Source organism: Mus pahari, chromosome 3 (genome assembly GCF_900095145.1).
Source record: "Mus pahari chromosome 3, PAHARI_EIJ_v1.1, whole genome shotgun sequence".
NCBI classification, from domain to species: Eukaryota; Metazoa; Chordata; class Mammalia; order Rodentia; family Muridae; genus Mus; species Mus pahari.
Genome location: NC_034592.1, coordinates 95,980,708 through 96,003,469, shown reverse-complemented (window position 1 = coordinate 96,003,469; position 22,762 = coordinate 95,980,708). Strand labels below are relative to the sequence as shown.

The window sequence follows — 22,762 nt, the reverse complement described above, 5'->3', positions numbered from 1 at the left end:
AGAGAGAGAGAGAGAGAGAGAGAGAGAGAGAGAGAGAGAGAGAGAGAGAGAGAAAGAGAGTAGGTTTGATGTTTTAATTTAAAAACAAACAAACAAACAAACAACCCAGGCATCATGTATCTCTTAAATGTAGAGGAGCCCAGTCTCCTACTATGTGCTCACAAAACATAAGAATCAAGAATGTTGAGAGAAAAACGAAGTTGAGACTTAAATTAGCACTTACTCTTCAAATCTGCTTTGAAGTAAAGACTTTACCAGAGGAAGTAAGTCTACACAGCAGCCAAGTGAGATATATTGCTTTTCTTCCTGTAAACTAAAAGAAATTCTAAGTTATAAACTATGAACTGATTAAAACTTTTCTTTAAAATTTTTTTTTTCTGGAAAAAATAATTACTGTTTTTACCTATTGGTTAGAACAGGAAGGCAATCTACCACAACTCCGAGGTCTTCTATCCTGTGAGTATAAGACAGATACCATTGCTTACAGTGTCCTTAGTTACATTCATATTACAGTCTCCATCCTCCTTTCGAGGCATTTGATATTGAACAACTTCAGTATTTATCATGAGTCGAGTACTGAGGATATAAAGGGAAAACAGAGACAGGGATTGCTTTCGAGTGCCTGAGTGGGTGTTGGAGGCAGCAATGGATCAGAGAGAGATGAACACAGAATACATAGAGCAGGATGCTGACGCTAAGTGCTATGGAGGAATAGAAAAAGACATGGGAAAGGATACGCCACATCTTTTTAAAGGAGGCATTCAGCGGGGCGTGGAGTAGGCACCGGTAAGGCAGTGTTCAGAGACTTAGATGCAATGAGGGTGACTGATTCTTAAAACTCCCACTTTTCGAATGGTAAATTTCCCACACTGAGTTTTACAGATAAGAAAAGAATCCTAATCAGAAAAAGTAACAGCTTTGTTTAATCTGATAAAAGGTTTCTGTATCCTTACTACACTTAAATTGGTGATGAATATAATTTAAACTATAGTGTGTCTATGGATGCTAAATACAATGTTTAAATTTGAATAAAACCAGTAAAAACTTTCTTAAAAGTCACTTTTCATATCTCATTAAAGATTACTAATGTTAAACAGGAACAAAAACGTCACACTCACCTCACTAAATAAGCTACAAGTTCACTTATACTTCTCTTTCTCCAGAAAGTCAAAGCTACATTCAATCTCAAATTCCTGCTGAATAGAACCTGGGCCATTGTCTCATGGTCCTGAGAAACCTGAAAGGCAATCATCTAATTTGTTAAAAACCACACTGAAACATGACACGACCTTTTTTTTTTTTTTTTTTTAATAAAAATGTTCTGGTAGACACAGCCTTTAATTATGCAAAGGAAACGCCTTATACTGGCCCTCAAAAAGGAATACTGTAATTTACAGTTGAATACAGTGAATGATTGGTGTGAATACATTTAGTACTTTTTCCTTTCTTCCCTCCTTGCTATTGTTTTTTCAAAAATCCCAGTAGTTTATACAGTAAGTTATTTCTAGCTGAAAAATTTTAAGGATGTGGACATAGAGACAAGATAAGCACATAGGCTAGTGATTACCAAACGAACAGCATGAGAGAGGACGCACAGCCTGGAATTTGGTCCTGTTACAAACAAGATGAATGTGCCATCTGAGTGCATTTTTAAATAAGGTAATGCATTCCTGTTATAAAAACTTTAGCTCAAAACTGTGAGAGACAAAAAGTGAATACCCTACTGGCAAAAGTGTCTGACATCATTCTCCAGAAGCAATTACAACCACTAAACTGGAATGAGTCTTTCCAGATCATGCTTTAGACAGTGGCAAATAGTTACATATAGTAACACACCAAAAAGTTTAAAATCTTATTTTAAAAAAAACCATTTTTCCTATACATGAACATGAATCCATGGGTATTTTCAATGCTAAACTACATATGGATTTCATTTAATAAAAAATAGTAACATATTTTTAGTCTTTATCACCATTTATTTAGATTATTTCTGTTTTTTCTATTTAAGCTGTTTCTGTAAACACTGTAAATTGTGTAAACGCATACATTTGTATAGTTACTTTCCTTTGGGTTAATTTTACAGTTAAAAGATGTAGAGAAGCAGGTTTGCTGAATCAAGTCCCCAGTGGGCAGTTCTAAGAACCCAGCAAAACTGACTAGGTAACAGATTTCAGTGATCTGCTTTTTAAGGTAAAAATGTCTCTTTTCCCTCTTCCTTTAAACTTCTCTTTGCCAACTTGTCACTTTGGATATTTACAACAGTTTATCAGGCATTTCATTCTATTTCAGACGCTATTAGAGACAGGGGGTTCATCTGTACAACTGTCTTAGGCAGTGAACACAATTCAAATACATATGCATTTTAAGAGTTGCTATCAGCTAATAGAACAACATAAGAGAAAAAACAAAAGGGAAATCAAAACCAAAACAAAGCAACCTAGTAGTTCAATAGGGATAAAGTTAAGCTAAAACTGACTTACCTCAGAAAAGAAACCACTATATTTTGATGATGGGTTTTCTGTCTGTGAAGACCCAGAATCACTGGTATTAATGACAAATGTCCGACTGTCGTGGCGTAAATTTTCGGGTAAATGGCCTGCACAAGCCAGTTCATTTTCTTTATTTGCCATGTCACAGCCCCCACTTTTTGGGGACTGCTTAGTTCTATAACAAGGATTTGGGAAGGAATGCCGAACTAACTTTCTGTGGCAGAGCACCTTGCGCAGTTTATCTGGGCTTTTCACTACCTGTCCAACAGTTCTGTAAAAAGAATGTAAGTGGAAAAAAAGAAAAAGAAAAAAGTTTTTAAATAAAAATTTAATCAGCTACATTTTGCAATTATAATCCACTAAAATTAGAAGAAAATAATTTAAAAACTTTTAATTTGAAGAGGAAAATAAAAGTTATAAATTATCAGGAAGGCAATAAAAAACATGGCAAGTTATACAAAATGAAAACAAAAGGACATAATAGCTCCCGTGTTTTAAAATAAATATTAAAGGCCATGGGAACAGAAAAATAGGAACACTTTTCAGACATCTAAGCTTTTTCTAAACAACTAACACATTTTCTAGTAAGTGAAAATCTATTCACATTTGGATATTTTAAATTTATTTTAAGCTGGAACACATTTAATTTTGTGTATGAAAGAATACAACAAACAAAATCTTATAGAGTACAAGTTTCCAGAAGCTTTGGGGATTATTATTATTTTTACTTTGTGCTTCCTTACCATCTGAGAAGCAGTTTTCTCTCACCACAGTAGACTGCCTCATCACAGACCCAAAGGCAACAAGTCAGAGACTAAAGTTCTGAAACCATGAGCCAAAAGAAATGTTTTTCCTGAAACTGGGTCTCTCGCCCTGCGGCTCAGGCTGGGTCTGCATTCACAATTCTGGTCTCAGCTTCCCAAGTGCTAGGAATCAAGGCACGCACTACCACAATGGCCCCAGAATGTTTCCCCCTTATAAAAAGTCACGGTACTAGGAAGCTAAGAAACATACTGTCACAGAATATTTTACCAAAAGAAGTACATTTTTTTCTGAACAGAAAGACTACAGAAATAGCTGTTTCACATTAGTATCAATTTCTAATTCTCAGTTTAACAGAAGACAGCTGTATTCTTATTTCTGTCTGTCTGTTGTTATTTAATATTATGCTATTTCTGAAGAGCTTATACTGTACACTTGTAAAAGAGTAAAAATGGACAATATGAACAAGGACTTCAAACCCTCCCTGTTGGGCTCCAGGGACCCCAGGTCATACTGTGGATACCCATGGTTTAGAAAGCTGCACTTAAGAGTACAGGCCATTTTGACAGCTGTCTGGCTATTTGATCCTGAGCAATTCACATATTTCCTCTGACTATTAGTATTCTTGTCACTGTTTAGGAATAATGGCATCTATGTAAGGAATAGATAATGCTGATGCATTAGTGCCGTGCCCAGCACAGAGGAACTATTGGATAACAAGTTAACTGTAATTATAATAAAAAGAGTATTTACTTGTTTTATGTCTTCACGTCTACTTTCAGTATCTTCCTACAAAATTTAAAGAATCTCTTACCTACTTATGTAAGCAGCCAACTGTTTTGGAGATCTCTTAACCTGAAAACCAAAGTAAACAGTGAATCATAGTTTTTTAATAGAGTTACACAAACTTTATGACTGATGTTAATAATGCAGTTTAAAACTCAACAGGTATTTGGGACCAATGTTTTCTTTGTGTTAATACCATGTTTTCAACCACTAGGTACAAAATTGTATTTTGTAATATGTTTGGCAAAGTGACATATTATCTTTCTTTGGGTGCTTATAATAAGTCGGTTCAAGTTTAATGTGGTTTTTAAAAAGATTTCATTGTTAATCAACCTTTGAATGAACAAAATGCATCTCTGAGTTCCTTATCAACTAAAACATTTATATCATAGTTTATAGAAACAGTATATTTGCCAAAATTTTCTTATAACCTTAGGAATATAATAATAGGTATGCTTCATTAATTCTATCTAACTTAAGAAATTAAACAGATCTGATGGTTTAAACTACCATACTTACCTCCTTCATGTTCTTACTGGTGAAATTAGAGATCCTCTTTCTAGGAAGATCAATACAGTTAGAGAAGTTCCGTTTTTTAACATGGTGAGTATCAAATGCCATAATCTCTTAAGTACCTAAACAAAATGAAAATAATAAAAAATTTAAAAAGCCAAAGAGTCCAATCTTTCATAGCATGTATATGCACATATATTAACATCTCTATAATGAGATCTGCAAATGGGGCTTAACAGTAAAAAGAAAAAAAAAAGACATACTTTGTGTGTGTATAACAAATCTGTAATATACAGTTTATTGTTTTCCTGAGACAGTAGTACAGGTTGACTTGAAACTCAATGTTCCAACTTTACCATTGCCTGCTAAACTCTAGAAATACAAATATAAGCCTTGTTTTAAATATTTCTAAAACCCAAAAACACGGAAAAAGCACAACATATAGTATCCCAGGACATAAAGGCTCTTCAACTTCTCATCAGCTAAAGCTTAGTCTGGAGGCTATTCTGCTGTAGAGAAACAAGGCAAGAAAAAAAACACAGACTCTAGATCAAAGGGGTTCTACAATATAAGCCTTATTTTAAAAAAAGAAAGATAGAATACCAATTCAGTTAAAGACAGCAGACTAGCCAGGCAGTGGTGGTGCATGCTTTTAATCCTAGCACTCAGGAGGCAGAAGCAGGTGGCTTTCTGAGTTCAAGGCCGGCCTGGTCTATAGATCAAGTTCTAGGATAGCCAGTACTACACAGAGAGACCCTATCTCAAAAAAAGACAATGAACTAAACACATCTAATTACTTCTGTCCTTCTGAAACATCATCAAAATGAAAAAAGAAGAGATTTTTAAAGGCATAATATTACCATTATGGAGAAAAAAAAGAGATAAGAGCAATTAGAATTTAGAACAATTTAGAAGCTGCAAAGCCCAAGTGGTAATTAACTTGGTAGGTCTTTTCAACATAACACACAAGAAATTCTGTATTTTAATTTAACATACATAATACAATTCTTTTTAAAAAATTTTATTTTTCATTTATTTTATAAATTTTATATTTTATATATTTTATTGTGAGTATACTGTCACTGTCTTCAGACATACCAGAAGAGGGCATCTGATTCCATTACAGAGGGTTGTGAGCCACAATTTTATTCTACAAAAAATGTAAACCCGGCTGGGCGTGGTAGCGCAGGCCTTTAATCCCAGCACTTGGGAGGCAGAGGCAAGTGAATTTCTGAGTTCAAGGCCAGCCTGGTCTACAGAGTGAGTTCCAGGACAGCCAGGGCTATACAGAGAAACCCTGTCTTGAAAAAAAACCAAAAAAATGTAAACCCAAGTTTTTACACACTAAATTTCAAATCCCTTTATCCTCTTTCTTCCACTTGACTTATGAAGGCTTGCAATCAAGCTCATATACTTCAAGGGGAGTTCACAAGATGTTTCTTCGGGAACTTTGACCAGCTCCACAGTAAATCATACATACACACAAGCCTGTGGGCACACATATACATCCCTTTAAAATACAGATACAATGATAGTCAAAGTGGCTAAAGAAGTTCCTGTATGTTGTTTACAGTGGTGCTCATCTACCAAAGCTAACAAAACTACACACAGATACAAACACACACACACACACACACACACACACACACACACACACACACACACGTACAGAGTGAGTTGTGGTAGCTTATATCTATAATCCTGCATTTGAGAGCAGAAACAGACAAGATCTCTTTAGGTTTAATGCCAATCAGAGGTATAAAGTAAGACCTAGTCTCAAAAATAAATAAATAAATAAATAAATAAATAAATAAATAAATAAATACCACATACATGGTAGCTCACATAGTCGGCAATTCCAGTTACAAGGAATCTGACACCCTCTTCTGGTCTTAGTGGGCAAGGTGCACAGACATACATGCAGGTAAAACACCTGCACACAATAAAAACTTAAAATGAAACAACAACAAAAAAAACAAACAAAACTAAACCTTCATAGAAGCTGAATGACAAATCTGAGAGTATCTTCCAGAACATACAAGCAAATGATAAAAAAAAAAAAATCAGAAGACAGGTTTAGAGGAACCAACATTTAAACAAAAGGGAAGTAACAAGGAAGAATAGAGAGACTAATTAGAAACTAATGAGAAGATTTAAGAAAACTATACAGGGGCTGGTGAGATGGCTCAGAGGGTAAGAGCACCCGACTGCTCTTCCAAAGGTACAGAGTTCAAATACCAGCAACCACATGGTGGCTCAAACCATCCTTAATGAGATCTGACTCCCTCTTCTGGAGTGTCTGAAGACAGCTACAGTGCACTTACATATAATAAATAAATAAAAATCTTAAAAAAAAAACAAAAACAAAACAAAAAAAAACTATACAGAACTGGAGAACACAAATTCCTAGAGAAAAGGGCTCCATCTGAGTCACCATAATGAATGAAAGCAGAGGTAGAAGGTACATCACCTTCAAATTCAGAGAATTATGAAAAACTAGAGAAGGTAGTATGACCAGATGTGGTGGCATACACTTTTAATCCCAGCACACTGAAAAGCAGAAGCAGGAGATCTCTGTGATCTCAGTTTCAGAAAGAGAGACCCTGTCTCAAAATAACAAAACAAAACACTCCTCTTCCCCTCACCCCAAATTCAGGCAATTTACAACACCCTATTTAGTCAAATGTGAGCGTAATGATCATTCACAGTTAAAAACAAATTCCTAGCTGGGCGTGGTGGCTCATGCCTTTAATGCCAGGACTTGGGAGGCAGAGGCAGGCGAATTTCTGAGTTCAAGTCCAGCCTGGTCTACAAAGTGAGTTCTAGGCCAGGGCTATACAGAGAAACCCTGTCTGGAAAAAACAACAACAAAAAAACAAAAAAACAAAAAAAAAGGAATTTTCCAATAAAAAAAAATTCCTTTCTAATAGCAATATTGAAAAACAATAACACAAGATAAATAGATTCTAATTCGAGAGATGGGAAGGAATTTTCCAATATATACTATAGCAGGTTAGAAAGCTTCTTTTGTGATTGGGTGGATACTTCATTCCTCCTTAGAATAAGGAGCATAACTCTCATGAAAGGTTATAGGTACAGAGACAAAATTTAGAGCTAAGATGAAAGGATGGACTATCCAGAGAGTACCCCATTNGGGAGTCCATCCCATCATCAGCCANCAAACCTAGATACTAATNCTCATGCCAGCAAGATNCTGCTGAAGGNACCCTGATATTGCNGCCTCTTGTGAGGCTATGCCAGTGCCTGGTAAACACCGAAATGGATGCTCACAGCCAGCTACTGGATGGAACACAGGGTCCCCAATGGAGGAACTAGAGAAAGTACCCAAATACCTGAAGGGGGCTGCAACCCTGTAGGTGGAACAACAACAGGAACTAACCAGTACCCCCGGGGTTTGTGTTTCTAGCTGCATATGTAGCAGAAGATGACCTAATCGGCCATCAGTGGGAATAGAGGCTCCTTGGTCTTCCAAACTCTATATGACCTAGCACAAGGCAAGGCCTGGGCCAAGTAGTGGGAGTGGGTGGGTAGGGGAACAGAGGTGGGGGGAGGGGTATGGGTAACTTTCGGGATAGCATTTGAAATGTAAATAAAGAAAATAATAATAATAATAAAAAAAAAGAAAGCTTAGAAGAAAAGGATTCACAAAATGAAATGGGCTTAAAATAAAAACTGGGCAGGGCATGAAATACTATTTTACACTCACTATATAACTATACAATGAAGACAAAAATAAGTGCTGAGAAAGATATGGAGAACCAAGGACTTTCAAGCATCATTTCCCAGTATTGGGGATGAATATCTAGGGTGAAATGTATACAAGGCAAGTGCTCTCCCAGGGAGAAAGCTCCAGGCCCTGGCAGTTAAATTCCACTCCTACATATATACTGAAGGGGAAAGAAACATGTTGACACAAAAGTTTGTATGCAAATACTGAGCATAGCCAAGAGACATCAACACTGGTGAATGTTATCACCCTGTTAATAAATAAAATGAGGCACATCTATGTCGAATACTACTCAGCAGCAAAAAGGAACTAAGTACTCATAATTGCGTATACACATGAGCAGCAGTACAGTAAGTAAGAGACCATGATACAATTTGTGACAAAATAAAATACGTAGCCAGAAAAACCAATTGTTTGTTGCTTCTCAAGTTGAAGTAGGAATGGAAGTTACTACACAGGGGCACAAAGTTTTTCAGTGACAGAAATAAATGCTCTAAAGATCTACTGGGACTGGAGAATGTTCTAGTCTGTCCTTACAATCAGTAAATTGCACATTTAAAAGTTTCATGGTTATACTTTATATCACAATAAGGCTTTATAAAGGGAATTATTAAAATTGTAAGACAAAGACTTATTGTAAAGGTTTTGTTAGCTATTCATTCTGTTTTTTACCCATGTCTCATGCATTTAATAGCACCTTTCTAGAGCCATAATATAGAATTGTTCTTCTCCCCCAAAAGCACTTAGGAATGCTACTGAAACTTGAAGTTCTCTATTAGGAATGCTACTGAAACTTCAAGTTCTCTATGTGTTTTTGAAGTTCTATTTGATAAGACACAAAAAGAGAAGAATCTGAAATGGTTGAAGACTCATTTTTTTTTAAAGATTTTATTTATTATTATATGTAAGTACATTGTAGCTGTCTTCAGACACACCAGAGAGGGCGTCAGATCTCATTACAGATGGTTGTGAGCCACCATGTGGTTGCTGGGATTTGAACTCAGGACCTCCGGAAGAGCAGTCAGTGCTCTTACCCGCTGAGCCATCTCACCAGCCCCGAAGACTCATTTTTTTTAAAAAAACAACTCTTAATAAGCAAAGAAGAACATAAGCAGGACCCTAAGAGAATAAAAGCAGAGAGGGAACAGCTATTCTAACATTACGAACAACTTCTAAACATCAGATATAGCATGCATTTTCTTACAGTAACACAATGCTTTCTATCAGTAGCTCTATTGAGAAAAACAGCATAATAATGAAGCTCACGGGATGATTTCTCTTTATACAGTAGCTGTCTTCTACCTCAAAGATAAAAAAAGGATCTATTCATATACTCTTATAATGGCTGCCAAACCAAGAGATTAAACAGCTCCAAGTGTTCAGATAGTCCCTGCCTTCTCACAACAAGGGGAACTCATTACACAGGAATGAACCACGCCTGGACAGTTCAAGGCCAAGCTAGCTTTCTCTTTACATTCATATACTATATTGACTATTCACATCGTACTTAACCCTGGAATCCAACTAGACAATTTCTCTACCAAAACAAAACAAGCTGTTGAGAAAGACATGCTTCTCCTTATACAAGAATTCCTTCCACATGTGGTTATCTCCTAAGAGCCATGAGGATAAGAACAGTTTTTAGCTACTATCTTTTCTTCTTCCTTCCCTCCCTCTCTCTTAAATACATTTTTAAAAATTTATTTTATGTAAGTACACTGCAGCTGTCTTCAGACACCCCAGAAGAGGGCGTCAGATCTTGTTATGGATGGTTGTGAGCCACCATGTGGTTGCTGGGATTTGAACTCGGGTACTTCAGAAGAGCAGTCTTACCCACTCTTACCCACTGAGCCATCTCATCAGCCCTCTTAAATACATTTTAATTGGAGCTTAAAAAAAAAAAATCACTGCCCTATAATAATAAAATACATAAACAAGAAATAAGTTCAGTAATGCAATGCCTTACCCATTGGCCACCTTGTCATATATCCCAGTACTCAGAGGCAGAGGCAGAAGAGTCCATTTGTACACAGAGACTCTCAAACGAACAAAACCAAATCACTTTCAGAAAATGTCCTGGAAAGTACAATTTCTAAAAATTGTCTTTTTAAAGCACAGGGCATTAGAGGGTGTACTTCAATGGTACTGTACTTGCTAAGCATACACAGGGCACTGAGTGTGAACCTCTACATCCACAAAACTTAACAATATTAAAAATAATAACAACAAAAAGCCTATTACAACAGTATAGAAAACAATGTACTATATATATATAAAATCTTGGTGTGATGCTTAATCTTGGTTATCAAGTTGACTACATTTGTAATCAATTAAAACGCAAGCAATTGAACAAGCTTTTTGAGAGATTTTCTTGATTGGATCAATGAGTGAAGACTCACCCTAAATGTGGGCCATACATTCAGGTGGCATAAAATGACATAGAAGGAAACTTTTGCTTTTTTTTTTTTTTTTTGGGATTTTTGAGACAGGGTTTCTCTGTATAGCTCTGGCTGTCCTGGAACTCACTTTGTAGACCAGGCTGGCCTCAAACTCAGAAATCTGCCTGCCTCTGCCTCCCAAGTGCTGGGATTAAAGGTGTGCGCCACCATCGCCCTGCTCAAGCTTTTGCTTTTTGCCTGCTTGCCCTGACTCTCACTGGCAAGTTCTTCTATCCTGTTCTTGAGACATTCCTTTGCTGGTATTAGAACTTACTTCTTAGGGATTCTAAGAGACTAGAGCACCAGATTGGGACTGTTGAGGTATCCAGTCCTGTGGACTGCACAATGACAGGATCCTTTGCCTTTCCCTCTAGAGACATTTGTAGTTGAATTACTCAGACCACAGCCTGTAAGCCACTCAAATAAGTCCTGTATATTCATTCTACCAATGCCGTTCCCTTAGAGAACCCTGACTAATATACCTGGCTTATTTATTTTATTTTTAAAAGTTCTATTAATCCTCACCCCAAAATGAAAGAACAGAAAAAGACAAGATCACATCAAATCGAAAAGTTTTTGCACAAAAGAAGCATTCATCAGAGAGACAACCTAAAGAATAGGAGAAAATATTTGCAAATAACCTGATGAGGAGCTAATATTCAGAATAATAAGGAACTCCAAAAATACAATAGCAAAAAGAAAAAGAAAAAAAAAAAAAAAAAGAAGAAAATCAAGCAGCTCAATTAAGAGTGGGCTCTGAATCTTATTGCACTTTGGACCTAGAATGTCCCTGAAAGTCTTCTGTGTTGAAGAAGATAGGGCCTACTGTGGAGTCTGGAAGAACTAGGTCACTGGCAGCATACTTCTTATCTCTTAGCCCCTGGTCACTCCCCTGTCTTCTTTCTTCTTGGTCACAGTGAAATAAACAGCTTTGCTCTACAAGGCTCTGCAGACCAAAATTTCCTGTCTTGCAACAGGACCATAGCACGGGAATCAAGTAATCACGACCTACAACCTTTGAATTTTAGCAATGGAGTCATGTAATCCTGACCTACAACCTCTGAAAGTGAGGCAAAGTAAACTTCTGCTCTTTTCAGGTAGTTTCTCAGGTATTCTGTCATACCAGTGGCAAGCTAACATAACCTAAACTGACAGTCAGCAGGAGGATTAAAAAGTGTTAGCTAACATCACTAATCATCAGGGAAATGCAAATCATTCATACTGGATTATTACTATATTTCATTAGGAATACCTATTATCAGAAAGTACAGAAAACAAGTACTAGCAAGGATATATAGAAAAGGGAACCCCTTGGGGTGGTGAGATAGCTAAGTAGTAAGGATCTTGCCACATAAACCTGATGACCTACCTCCATGATATGGCCTCAGAAGCCATGTAAAGTTAGGAAAGAACCAATCCCTCAAGAGTTGTCCTCTGACTATGGCACACATGCACTCAACCCCAACCACACACACACACACACACACACACACACACACACACACACACACACTCTCTCTCTCTCTCTAAAAATTTTACAAAAGAAAAGAGATCATTGTACACCAATGATGGGAATGTATACTGCATAATCATTATAAAAAACAGTACAGAAATTCTTCAAAATAATCAAAAACGATCAGATGATTCTGCAGTTCCACTAGTGGGTGCTTATCCAAAAGAAACAATTCAGTTTGCCATAGATAACTGTACTTCTGTTTACTGTAGCAATATCCACAATAGCCAGGAAATGGAAATAATCTGTTTATTAGTGAATGAATAAAGAAAATGTGGTAAATATAAGCAATGGAATACCACAGAGGATGAAGTCTTACAACTTATGCCACCTGTATAGAAACAGATTTTGTAAGTGAAATAAACCAGAGACAAAGGATAAGTACCTTATAATTTCCTATGTGGAATCTACTGAAGCTGACCTTACAGAAGCTGAGAGCAGAAGGAAGACCCGGGCTGGTCAATAGGCTCTAAGTTGTAGGTAGATATGAGATACGAAATTCTGGGATTGCAGAGTGACTGTAGGCAACAATTATGTACTGTGTATCTCAAAAATCAAGCAGAAGAGAGTCTGAATATTTTCACCCTAAGGAAATGGATAAGTATTTGAGAAGATATGTGCAACCCGATTCAACAACACAAAATGTGTACATGCATTAAAATAGCACATGTACCCTGTGGATTTTTATGTTACAAATCTGTTTAAAAGTACATTTAATTAGTTAAAAGAAATTACCAACCTTAAGTTGGGGATGGAGACATACCTCTATGGTAGAGTGCTTGTCCAGCATGCTTGAGGGCCTAAGTTCAATCCCAAGCATTGTAAAACAACACAACAAAGCTTTAATTAAAGTTATTGCTAGAGGAACTATGGGCCATCTTCTCAATAACTTACAAGTTTTTCTATTTTCTAAAAGTATGATTTTTTTAAAATGAGATCAGTCCTTTTAACTTTTCCAAAATTAGGACAATATAATCTAATTTTCTTACTTCTGCCCACTTGCTTCATTTTTTTCTCTTTGTTTTCTCACTTTAAACCGATTCCTCTGTGCCTGCTTTCAAGCATGCTCCAGTTTCTCCTATCAGCTCCTATACTCTTTCTGTTTTCCTTTCCTGCCAAATTTCTACAATGAGTGCTTTTTAGCTTCCAATTGGTCTTTAACCCTTTACAATTATGTCTTGTTCTGGTCTCTCATGTGTAAGTCTATCAATGTGACTGTCTTTTGCTTAAAACTATATGGGAGCCAGGAATAGTGACAGTCTATAATTACAGTACCCTGGAGGCTATAACAAGAGTCTGAGAATTTTAAGTTCAAGGCCAGTCTGGACTACATAGTAAGACTTTGTTTCTAAAGGCAAAACAAGACAAAACAAAACAAGTAACAAAGAATGAAAAAAAGAAAAGAAAAATGAAAAAGAAAAACAAATTACCTTCCCCACTGCAATAAATAAAACCCCTACCAGAAACCTTTTAGCAGTCGATGTTCATGGAGAGCACCCAGGCCAATGTTAAGGCTACTCCTTCATCACTAGTCAGCTGTTTCACTATTTCAGGATCCTCAGCTCCCAACACAACTCTGCAGACTCTCCTTGCTCATTTCCCTTCTCTGAGTCACTTTTCCTTCAACAACTCTTTTCTCTCTACATGAACATTGAGGGTGCATGTTTCCACAGGTTCAGTTACTTTTCTAGATCCAGGCTCTCTTGTAACTTTTTCTGAACCCAACTGGCTTCCACACCCATCACTAGTTTTTAGTCAACATTTCTAAAACAAATCTCTTCAACTGTCAGTTCAATAATGGCACTTCCTAACTATCATACTTGAATTGCTAACAACTAAAATTCTCTCTGACTAGAAACTGGGAAGTTATTTTTATTCTTTTTTTCTTTCCTTTCACCAAGCCACTAAGATCCTAGAATCTTCCATCAAAATATTTCCTGATTCCATTCTGACTTCCCTTTTCTACTGTCAGAAAGAGCCCCATCACTTCAAGCCTAAAATACTGTAGAAATGGGCTGGAGAGATGGCTCAGAGGGTTAGAGTACTGACTACTCTTCCAGAGGTCTTGAGTTCATTTTCCAGCAACCACATAGTGGCTCACAAACTCTTATACATAAAATAAATAAATAAATATTTTTAAAAATACCGTAAAAATAATTAGTTCTTTTTTTCCCACTACAGGTCTTCTCCTGATCCTTATAAATCATCCTACATAATAACAACTATGGTGTTTATAGAGAAAATACAAATACAGAATTTCCCGGGGCTGGTGAGATGGCTCAGTGGGTAAGAGCACCCGACTGCTCTTCCAAAGGTCCAGAGTTCAAATCCCAGCAACCACACGGTGGCTCATAACCATCCGTTACAAGATCGGACGCCCTCTTCTGGAGTGTCTGAGGACAGCTACAGTGTACTTACATATAATAAAAAATCTTTAAAAAAAAAAAAAAAAAAGTAAGCCATCTCTCTTGCCTCATGTTTATTAAAAAAAAAAAAAAAATACAGAATTTCCAAAGGTTATGATTTGTACTGGCTGGTTTTGTATATCAACTTGACACAAAGTCCTCACAGAGAAAGGAGCCTAAGTTGAGAAAATGCCTCCATGAGAGCCAACTGTAGGGCATTTTCTCAATTAGTAATCAATGGGGACACTGTGGGTGGAGCCATGCCTGGGCTGGTAATGCAGGGTTCTATAAAAAGACAGGCTGAGCAAGCCAGGGCAAGCAAGCCATAAGCAGCACTCCTTCTATGGCCTCTGTATCAGGTTCCTGCTCTGTTTGAGTTCCTGACCAACTTCCTTTGGTGATGAACAGCAATGTGGAAGTGTAAGCCAAAGAAACCTTTTCCTCCCCAACTTGCTTATTGATCATGGTGTTTTATCAAAGCAATACAACCCTGACTAAGACATGTATAAATTACATACATTTTAAGGATGCCTTACTTTGTTCAAGTAAACCTGGCTATACTGCATGTTAAAGCATTTATTGGAAATCTAGTATACCTAAAAGGTTCTGAGACATTCAATTATGTTCTTTAGTTCTGTGATACCCAGACTTGGCTACCACAGTCTTGGGACTGACTCATATATGTATACTAAACTAAGCACAGAACCCCCTCATTATCAGATACCATACTACTGGGGTACTTTTTATTTCTTATTTTTTTTAAGAGTGAGAGGCCAGGAACAGTGGTTCATACCTATAGTTTTAGGTTTTAAGAGGCAGGAGAAGGAAGATCAGGAGTTCAAGGTCATCTTCTACTACAGAGCAAGTTTAAGACTAGTCTGGGCTACAAGAGATAATCCCTCAAAAAAAGAGGAAATACAAATGAGGAGTCCCTATTATTTTCTAATGGGACAGGAGGAGAGCTGGGAAGGAAATGCAGCACTACAGTAATGTTAGATAATCTTATAAGAGATCTGCTGGATGTCAGGCATTAACCTCTCTGTGTGCACACACTTAGACATAAAAACATACATTTGTACTTTTCTTTTAATATAGATGAGATGAATTTGCCCTAAAATCAACAGCAAAGATGCAAAGAGTTGGGGCTGGATTCTAGGGATTCTCTTTCTACTGTTTATAATCTTAACTAATAAACTACAATGCCTCCCAATTAACAGATGTGAATACATATATAGATGATACATATACTTTGGAGTAAATAGACCTTCTAGTTCATGAGTTTGGAGGGCCTTCTATTCTGAATCTATTCTCTCAAATGTAAAATATAAATAATAATGTGAAGATTATATACATTATTGCTATTAACATTCATAGCATTTACACAAAACATAAATATGTATGATTTAGTGTTTGGAAAGCAAATTGAATACAACCAGAAAGCCTATGAAGTATGATCACATCTTGTCCTGCTATATTTGGGTTAACTAAATAATTTACCATCCAAACCAAGACACTGATGGCAATGAGAGGAGGCATCATGAAAAAGCATGTTAGGACAACAGGCACAAACTAAGTCTGTCCCGTGCAATCAAGATGTATGGATGTTTGGCCTCAGTCAGTTCTAATGTTTACTGTCTTACGACTATTTTTTTTTTTTTGATAATTTCTTTCTATAAAAATTATCAATTAATCAACTATAAAACTATAGACACAGTGAATAACTACAGACATATATAACATGAATAAACTTCAACTATATTGTGCTAAGTAAAGGAAACTAAAATGTAAAAGGCTATTTTCATGACATTCTAAATAGCAAAAATATAAATATGGAAGGAAAAGTATCAATAATATCAGAGACTATAAGCAGGGAAAAGTTTTCTCCAAAGGAATAAGAAAATTTTGGGGGTAGAGAGATGTTACATACTTTACTATAGTAATGATTGTGCCACTATATGGAAGAGACAAGTCATAGATAACTGCCTTTAAGGAAATTGGGGAGTAACACTGTTGTGTAGCTTAGTGGTAGAAAATCTGCCAGGATTTGGCTCAATCCCCAGCACACAGGAAAAAATACGGCTTTTCAGTAGCATGCTCAGACACCAGGCACTTGCTTGACAGAAGCGAAGGGTTGTGGGCTCAGACACCAGGGACTTGCTTGACAGAAGCGAAGGGTTGTGGGCTCAGACACCAGGCACTTGCTTGACAGAAGCGAAGGGTTGTGGGCTCAGACACCAGGCACTTGCTTGACAGAAGCGAAGGGTTGTGGGCTTGGACCCACGGTCTTCTCTTTAGGAAACCAGTCTACTCTTGAGTCCTGAAAGTTCCTGAAACGTTCCTTAAAATACCCAGAACACACTTATGTTCTGAATGGAAGTTACCAAAGCCAGACCAACTGGTTTTAGTACTCAACTGTGTGGGCTGGAGCAGACTGCAGACCAAGCTGAAGATGCCCTCAGTGCCCTGTGTATGCAATGGCATGTGGGAGTTTACGAAGCTCAATCAGCAGCCACCTCTGGGCTCCTTCCATGCTCTCTCGTCTCTCTGGGAACCTTACTGCTCACTGTGTAGTAGTATGTGCCACAGCTTACTGAGTAAAAACTAAAGACTCTCTTAAAACTTAAAGACCAGTGCAGTTCAAAGATCAGGTTCAAAAGAACCAGGCAGAGTTTTCCAGCTTCCACCTTTAACTATCCATGTAACTTGGGAACCAGCTGTTTTAGTTTTTTCATGAATAAAAGTAAAAATGTTTATTTATGTAATTTGCCTTGACTTAACTCCAAAAGAATGAAAAACCTACAAAACAGGACCTTTGTTTTAATAGAGGAGAAAACTGAAACAAAGAGAAATGGGATCTTAGGGGATTTTTTTTTTTTTTTTTTTGAGACAGAGTCTCATTATATAGCCCAGGCTGACCTGGAACTTGTTATATAGCTACAGCTGGCATATGGGTCCTGAGGACTGAATTCAGGTCATCAGGCTTGGTACCAAGTGCTTTTATCCACTGAGGCATCTCCTCAGTACAAATTTACTTTAAAATTATTATTGGTGGTGGTGTTAAGTGCTTGCATGCTCTCTCTCTGTCTCTCTGTCTCTGTCTCTGTCTCTCTCTCTCTCTCTCTCTCTCACACACACACACACACACAATGTACATGCATGTACACTAATGTGGAAGTCAGAGGACAATTTTGTGGAGGCTTATGCAGACAATACTGAGCACCTCCCCCTCCTCCAAGCTCCCAGTTTATGGAACTACAGGCACATACTACCATGCCTGGCTTAAGGAAAGAATATTTTGAGAGTTAAAGCTGATTGCAAAGTAGCAGGCAATTTGGCAGAAGAGTGGTATTGAACACTACACGGAAATCAAAAGGAAAAGATGGGGGCTGAGAGGACAATGACATGAGATCAGGGGGATAATGTGGGGAGACAGGATATGGACAAACTCTGAGGACACTAAATCTGTTTTACAAAGGAAAAGAATAGGGACTTAGTGTCTGTGTCCTTCAATACAGAAAACATAACATTAATTATCATTTCCCAATCTTTTGTAATAGACATATTCTGTCTCTGTCAATGTTGCCTTTTTGTTGAAACAAAATGTTTTTTCTCCAGGAAATATTTCTTTTCTTCCTTTCTGCTTTATCAAAGCCTCTCTTACTATGAAGATTGAATCTTTTTTTCCAAAGCATTTCTTGATTCTGGTCTTGGTGCAAGGTTTCCTATACCATCTCTTAGAACACTCAGTTTTATATTGCAGTTTCTGCCTTCGGCAGATAACAAATACATGAGGAATTAAATGTAAGATATGACTGAGCACTAGCTGATTTTAGTCCGTTTCCTCCAGCCAAATAAACTTCAAAACTTTTAAAACATTTAAATTTTTTCCTAAATTACGTGTCTGTATGTGCACACAAATGCTACTATGTGTGTAGAGGTCAAGAGGACAACTCGTGAAAAATTGCCTTCTCTTTTACTATGTAGGTCACAGGGGTTGAATTCAGGCTGTCAGACTTGGCACCTTCACCTACTGAGCCATCACTACACTATAAAACTTCTGATAGACAGGGACTGCATACATTAACATATACTACCTAAAATACAATTTCACAACTACTACTTAATGTATAAATATACTATACACAGACACATGTACATACACACCCCATTGAGTGAACAAATGTGTAATGACAAAACACTGGTATTTTAGCCAGGCAGTGGTGGCACATGTCTTTAATCCCAGCACTCGGGAGGCAGAGGCAGAGGCAGGTGGATTTCTGAGTTCGAGGCCAGCCTGGTCTACAAAGTGAGTTCCAGGACAGCCAGAGCTATACAGAGAAACCTTGTCTCAAAAAACCAAAAACCAAAACAAAACAAAAAACCCAAAAAACAAAAACAAACAAACAAAAAAACAACAACAGTGACTCCTGGAGGCAAACTGAACCAAACCAAACCAGAATGATCTGAGAAAGGTAACTCTGGCCCCTGGCCCACAGACACAGAGGCACGTTCATGACAAAATCCAAAGCAATCTTCCTGCAAAGGCCACTGGACACAAAATCTATGTGATGCTGTAGCCTTTCCAGATCTCAACTAATGAAAAGTAAATAAACAAAAGTGGAAAAGAAAATATAACATATATATTCCACACTTAATTCACTCCCTACTATGTGTCAAAATATGAACAGGCAACATATGTCTTATTTCTGAGAAGAGTGACAAGCCAATAGAAATTAATTATACTAAAAAAAGCCATGGTTGGTACTAGTTACTAGAAGGCAGAAGCAGCATATCCTATGGAGCACCGAAGCATTTGGAATATATCCCAAGTAGACCTGAATCTTAATGACAAATGGGACATTTAAAAGTGTACTATTTTTCCAGAGGACCGAGTTCAATTTCTAGAACCTACAACAGGTGGCTCACCACCACCAGAGATATTGGGCATTCCTGCCCTCTGCAATCATGTGCACACAACCACACAGACACATACGTATAATTTTAAATGATCTATCAGTGGTTACTTTTCTCAGTGCTATGACAAAATATCTGACAAAAAGCAAAGCTAAGGAAGGATCACTCTGGCTCGCAGTTGAGAAGTACAGGTCACCATGCTGTGGAAATCACAGTGGCAAAAGCTTGAGGGAGCTAGTCATACTGCAGCGAAAGGTAGAAAGGAAGGAAGGGAGGGATTCTGTTGCTCAGGTCCCCTTCTGACTTAGTACCAGACCCCACCTCAAAGAATAGTATCACCTATGGTTAAGAAGAGTCTTTCTACCTACATTAACATAGTCTAGACAATCCCTCAACAGGCATGCCCAGAGGCCTGCCTCCTAAGCGATGCTAGATCAAATTGGTAATCAATATTAACCATTATCAGAAGTAACCACAAAAACCTGAAAATGAAAATATCTGGGAAAAGGACTTAGTTTTTTACTGCTTTAATTTTCAAATCAGTACCGAATTTAATAATAAAATGTTTAAGCCATTTGCTTTCAAATAGAATATACAACAGTTGTCCTGGTAAGCTTTCTGTTGTAGTCATAAAAGCAACTGGGAAAAAGAGTTCATCTTCCACTTTAAGTCCATTATTAAGGGAAGCCAAGACAGGAGCTTGAAGCAGAAACCACAAAAGAATATTGCTCCCTCCCCAGCTCACATTCAACTACCTTTCTTCAACAGCCCAGGCCCAGCTGCCTAAGACTAGCACTGCCCACAGGCTACTCTGATGGAGACAATTTCTCAACTGAGGTCCCCTCTCCCTAGATGACTAGGTTTGTGCTAACTAAAATTAGCCAACACAATATTCCAATAATTCGCATAGAAACAATACTCATTTGTTCAGCCTAGAAACTGAACCTAGGGCTTTGCATACACCAGGCAACTAAGTGTTCTACTACTGAGCTATGGTCCCAGGTCTTTTAAAATATGAATTATTTAGGATCTGGAGAGATGGCTCAGGAGTTAAGAGCACTGACTGCTCTTTCAGAGGTCCTGAGTTCAAATCCCAGCAACCACATGGTGGCTCACAACCATCTATAATAGGATCTGATGCCCTCTTCTGGTGTGTCTGAAGTCAGCAACATGAAATAAATAATCACTCTCTGTCTCTCCTCCCTCCCTTCCTTTCTTTCCTTTCTTTCTTCCTTCTTTTTTTTAACTTCCTCTTGAGAAATGTACCCAATATGCACTCCTTTTGCCACAGCCTCCAGAGGAGCTGGGACTATAGGTCTTTTGTGACTCCTTGTTCTGTTTTATAACAGCAACTCCATTTTATTTTTTTATTTTTATTTTTTTTTAAAGTTTTATTTATTTATTATATGTAAGTACACTGTAGCTGTCTTCAGACACTCCAGGCGAGGGCGTCAGGTCTTGTTACGGATGGTTGTGAGCCACCATGTGGTTGCTGGGATTTGAACTCTGGACCTTTGGTAGAGCAGTCGGGTGCTCTTACCCACTGAGCCATCTCACCAGCCCCAGCAACTCCATTTTAAACTGTAACATTTACTAAATTCACAACAAAATAAACTTGGCAAATATGCAAGGACTGACAGCTGTTCCAACAAAGACTTTTCTACATCTTGTTAGTAAAGGTAGAAATTACTATTGCCACCCGTAATAAGATGTGTGCTAAATAGCCCATGCTAGGCAAGTGCCCTTCTACTGAGCTATATCCCCTTAAAACGTGATTCTGTATTATCATTCCTCTAATCTTCAAAAACTGACATATAAGCATACAATTTTAGTTTAATCCAAGATTAAGTGAGGGGGCTGGCTAAAAGTGCTTGCTGCCAAATCTGACATTGTAAGTGGAAAGAGAAGCAACTCCTGCAAGTTTTCCTTTGAATCCTACAGGTGCATCATGGCATGCGCATACATGGGCACACACACTAAATGCAAAAAAATTAGTGTAAAGTTATAATTTTCTTGTATTACTAAGCTAAAAAGAAAAGGCAGTACAGCAGGAAATACAAATACAGGACAGATAAGGCAAGTGTAATCTCAATGAAGCAGGCTCAGGGAGCAGGAAATTGTCTAAAAACAACAAATCCCAAAGTCAGAGTTACTGAATTTAAGTTCTATTACAGTCATTTATTAGGTGCATGATCTTACTTGTTATTTTCACAGTAGTACTGTAGGGACTAAGTAAAATAAACTACTTTTTCATGAAATTTATTATAATGAAAAAAAATCCCGTGAAAGAATACAAAATAACTATAAAAAGCTGGTTGAAGTGGAGCACACCTTTGATCCCAGCACTTGGGAGGCAGAGGCAGGTACATCTTTGAGTTTGAAGCCAGCCTGGCCTACATAGTGAGTTCCAGGACAGCCAGAAACCCTGTCTCATAAATAAATAAATAAAACAAAAATGTATAAAAAGAAAACTCTGAAGCCATTCTAAGAACTTTTGGTGTTATATAGTGTATCCCCCACCCCCCACCCCTCTTCTCAGCAACTAGAACTTTCTTACCTCATTGCTGGTCATAGCTTTAAACTTCCCAACCTTTCTGGTTATGGAATTCTGTCATTTGAGTATAGCATGATGAATAATAGACAAATAAACACTTATAATGCAATATGCTAGGCATGATGATATTACTGAAAATCTATCCAAGAGCTTAGCAAGAAAACTGCCTTTTGGGTTTTTTTTCTTTATTAGTTTGTTTTGTGGGTTTTCTTGTTTTTCTTTGAGACAAGACATCTCTATTGTAGCCCTGGTGGTTCTGAACCACCAGGTAGACAAGGCTGGCCTGGAACTCACAGAGACCTTCTGCTTCTACATCCTGAATGATGGCTGAAAGATGTGGATCACCATGTTCTACCAAGAAAACTGTTAGTTAAACTGTGCAATACAAAATGGAGCTGGAGAGATGGCTCAGTGCAGTACTAGCTGCATTTCTAGAGAACTTGAGTTCAATTCCCAACTTCCCCATGGTAGCTCACAACCATCTGTAACTCCAGTCCCAAGAGATCCAAAGCCCTCTTTCAAAGGTCCCTGTGGCCACCAGGGACCTTTATATAGGGACCATACACACACACACACACATATATATATATATATATATACAGGGACCATATATACAGACGAAATACCCATACACACAAAA

The 22,762-nt window shown here is 37.5% G+C and overlaps 1 protein-coding gene across 1 annotated transcript in view; it reads right to left on the bottom strand.

The window, feature by feature from the left end:
* The window catches only part of Katnbl1 (katanin regulatory subunit B1 like 1), a 38,280-nt gene that overhangs the window by 5,001 nt on the left and 10,517 nt on the right, over window positions 1-22,762 (bottom strand). The window contains exons 2-7 of the mRNA XM_021193749.2: window positions 4,557-4,672; window positions 4,066-4,106; window positions 2,481-2,760; window positions 1,119-1,237; window positions 404-454; window positions 224-313 (exon numbers count right to left, since the gene is read on the bottom strand). Coding sequence (XP_021049408.1) covers window positions 224-313; window positions 404-454; window positions 1,119-1,237; window positions 2,481-2,760; window positions 4,066-4,106; window positions 4,557-4,658 — 683 coding nt within the window. The 5' untranslated portion in view covers window positions 4,659-4,672. The remainder of the gene's footprint in view (window positions 1-223; window positions 314-403; window positions 455-1,118; window positions 1,238-2,480; window positions 2,761-4,065; window positions 4,107-4,556; window positions 4,673-22,762) is intronic.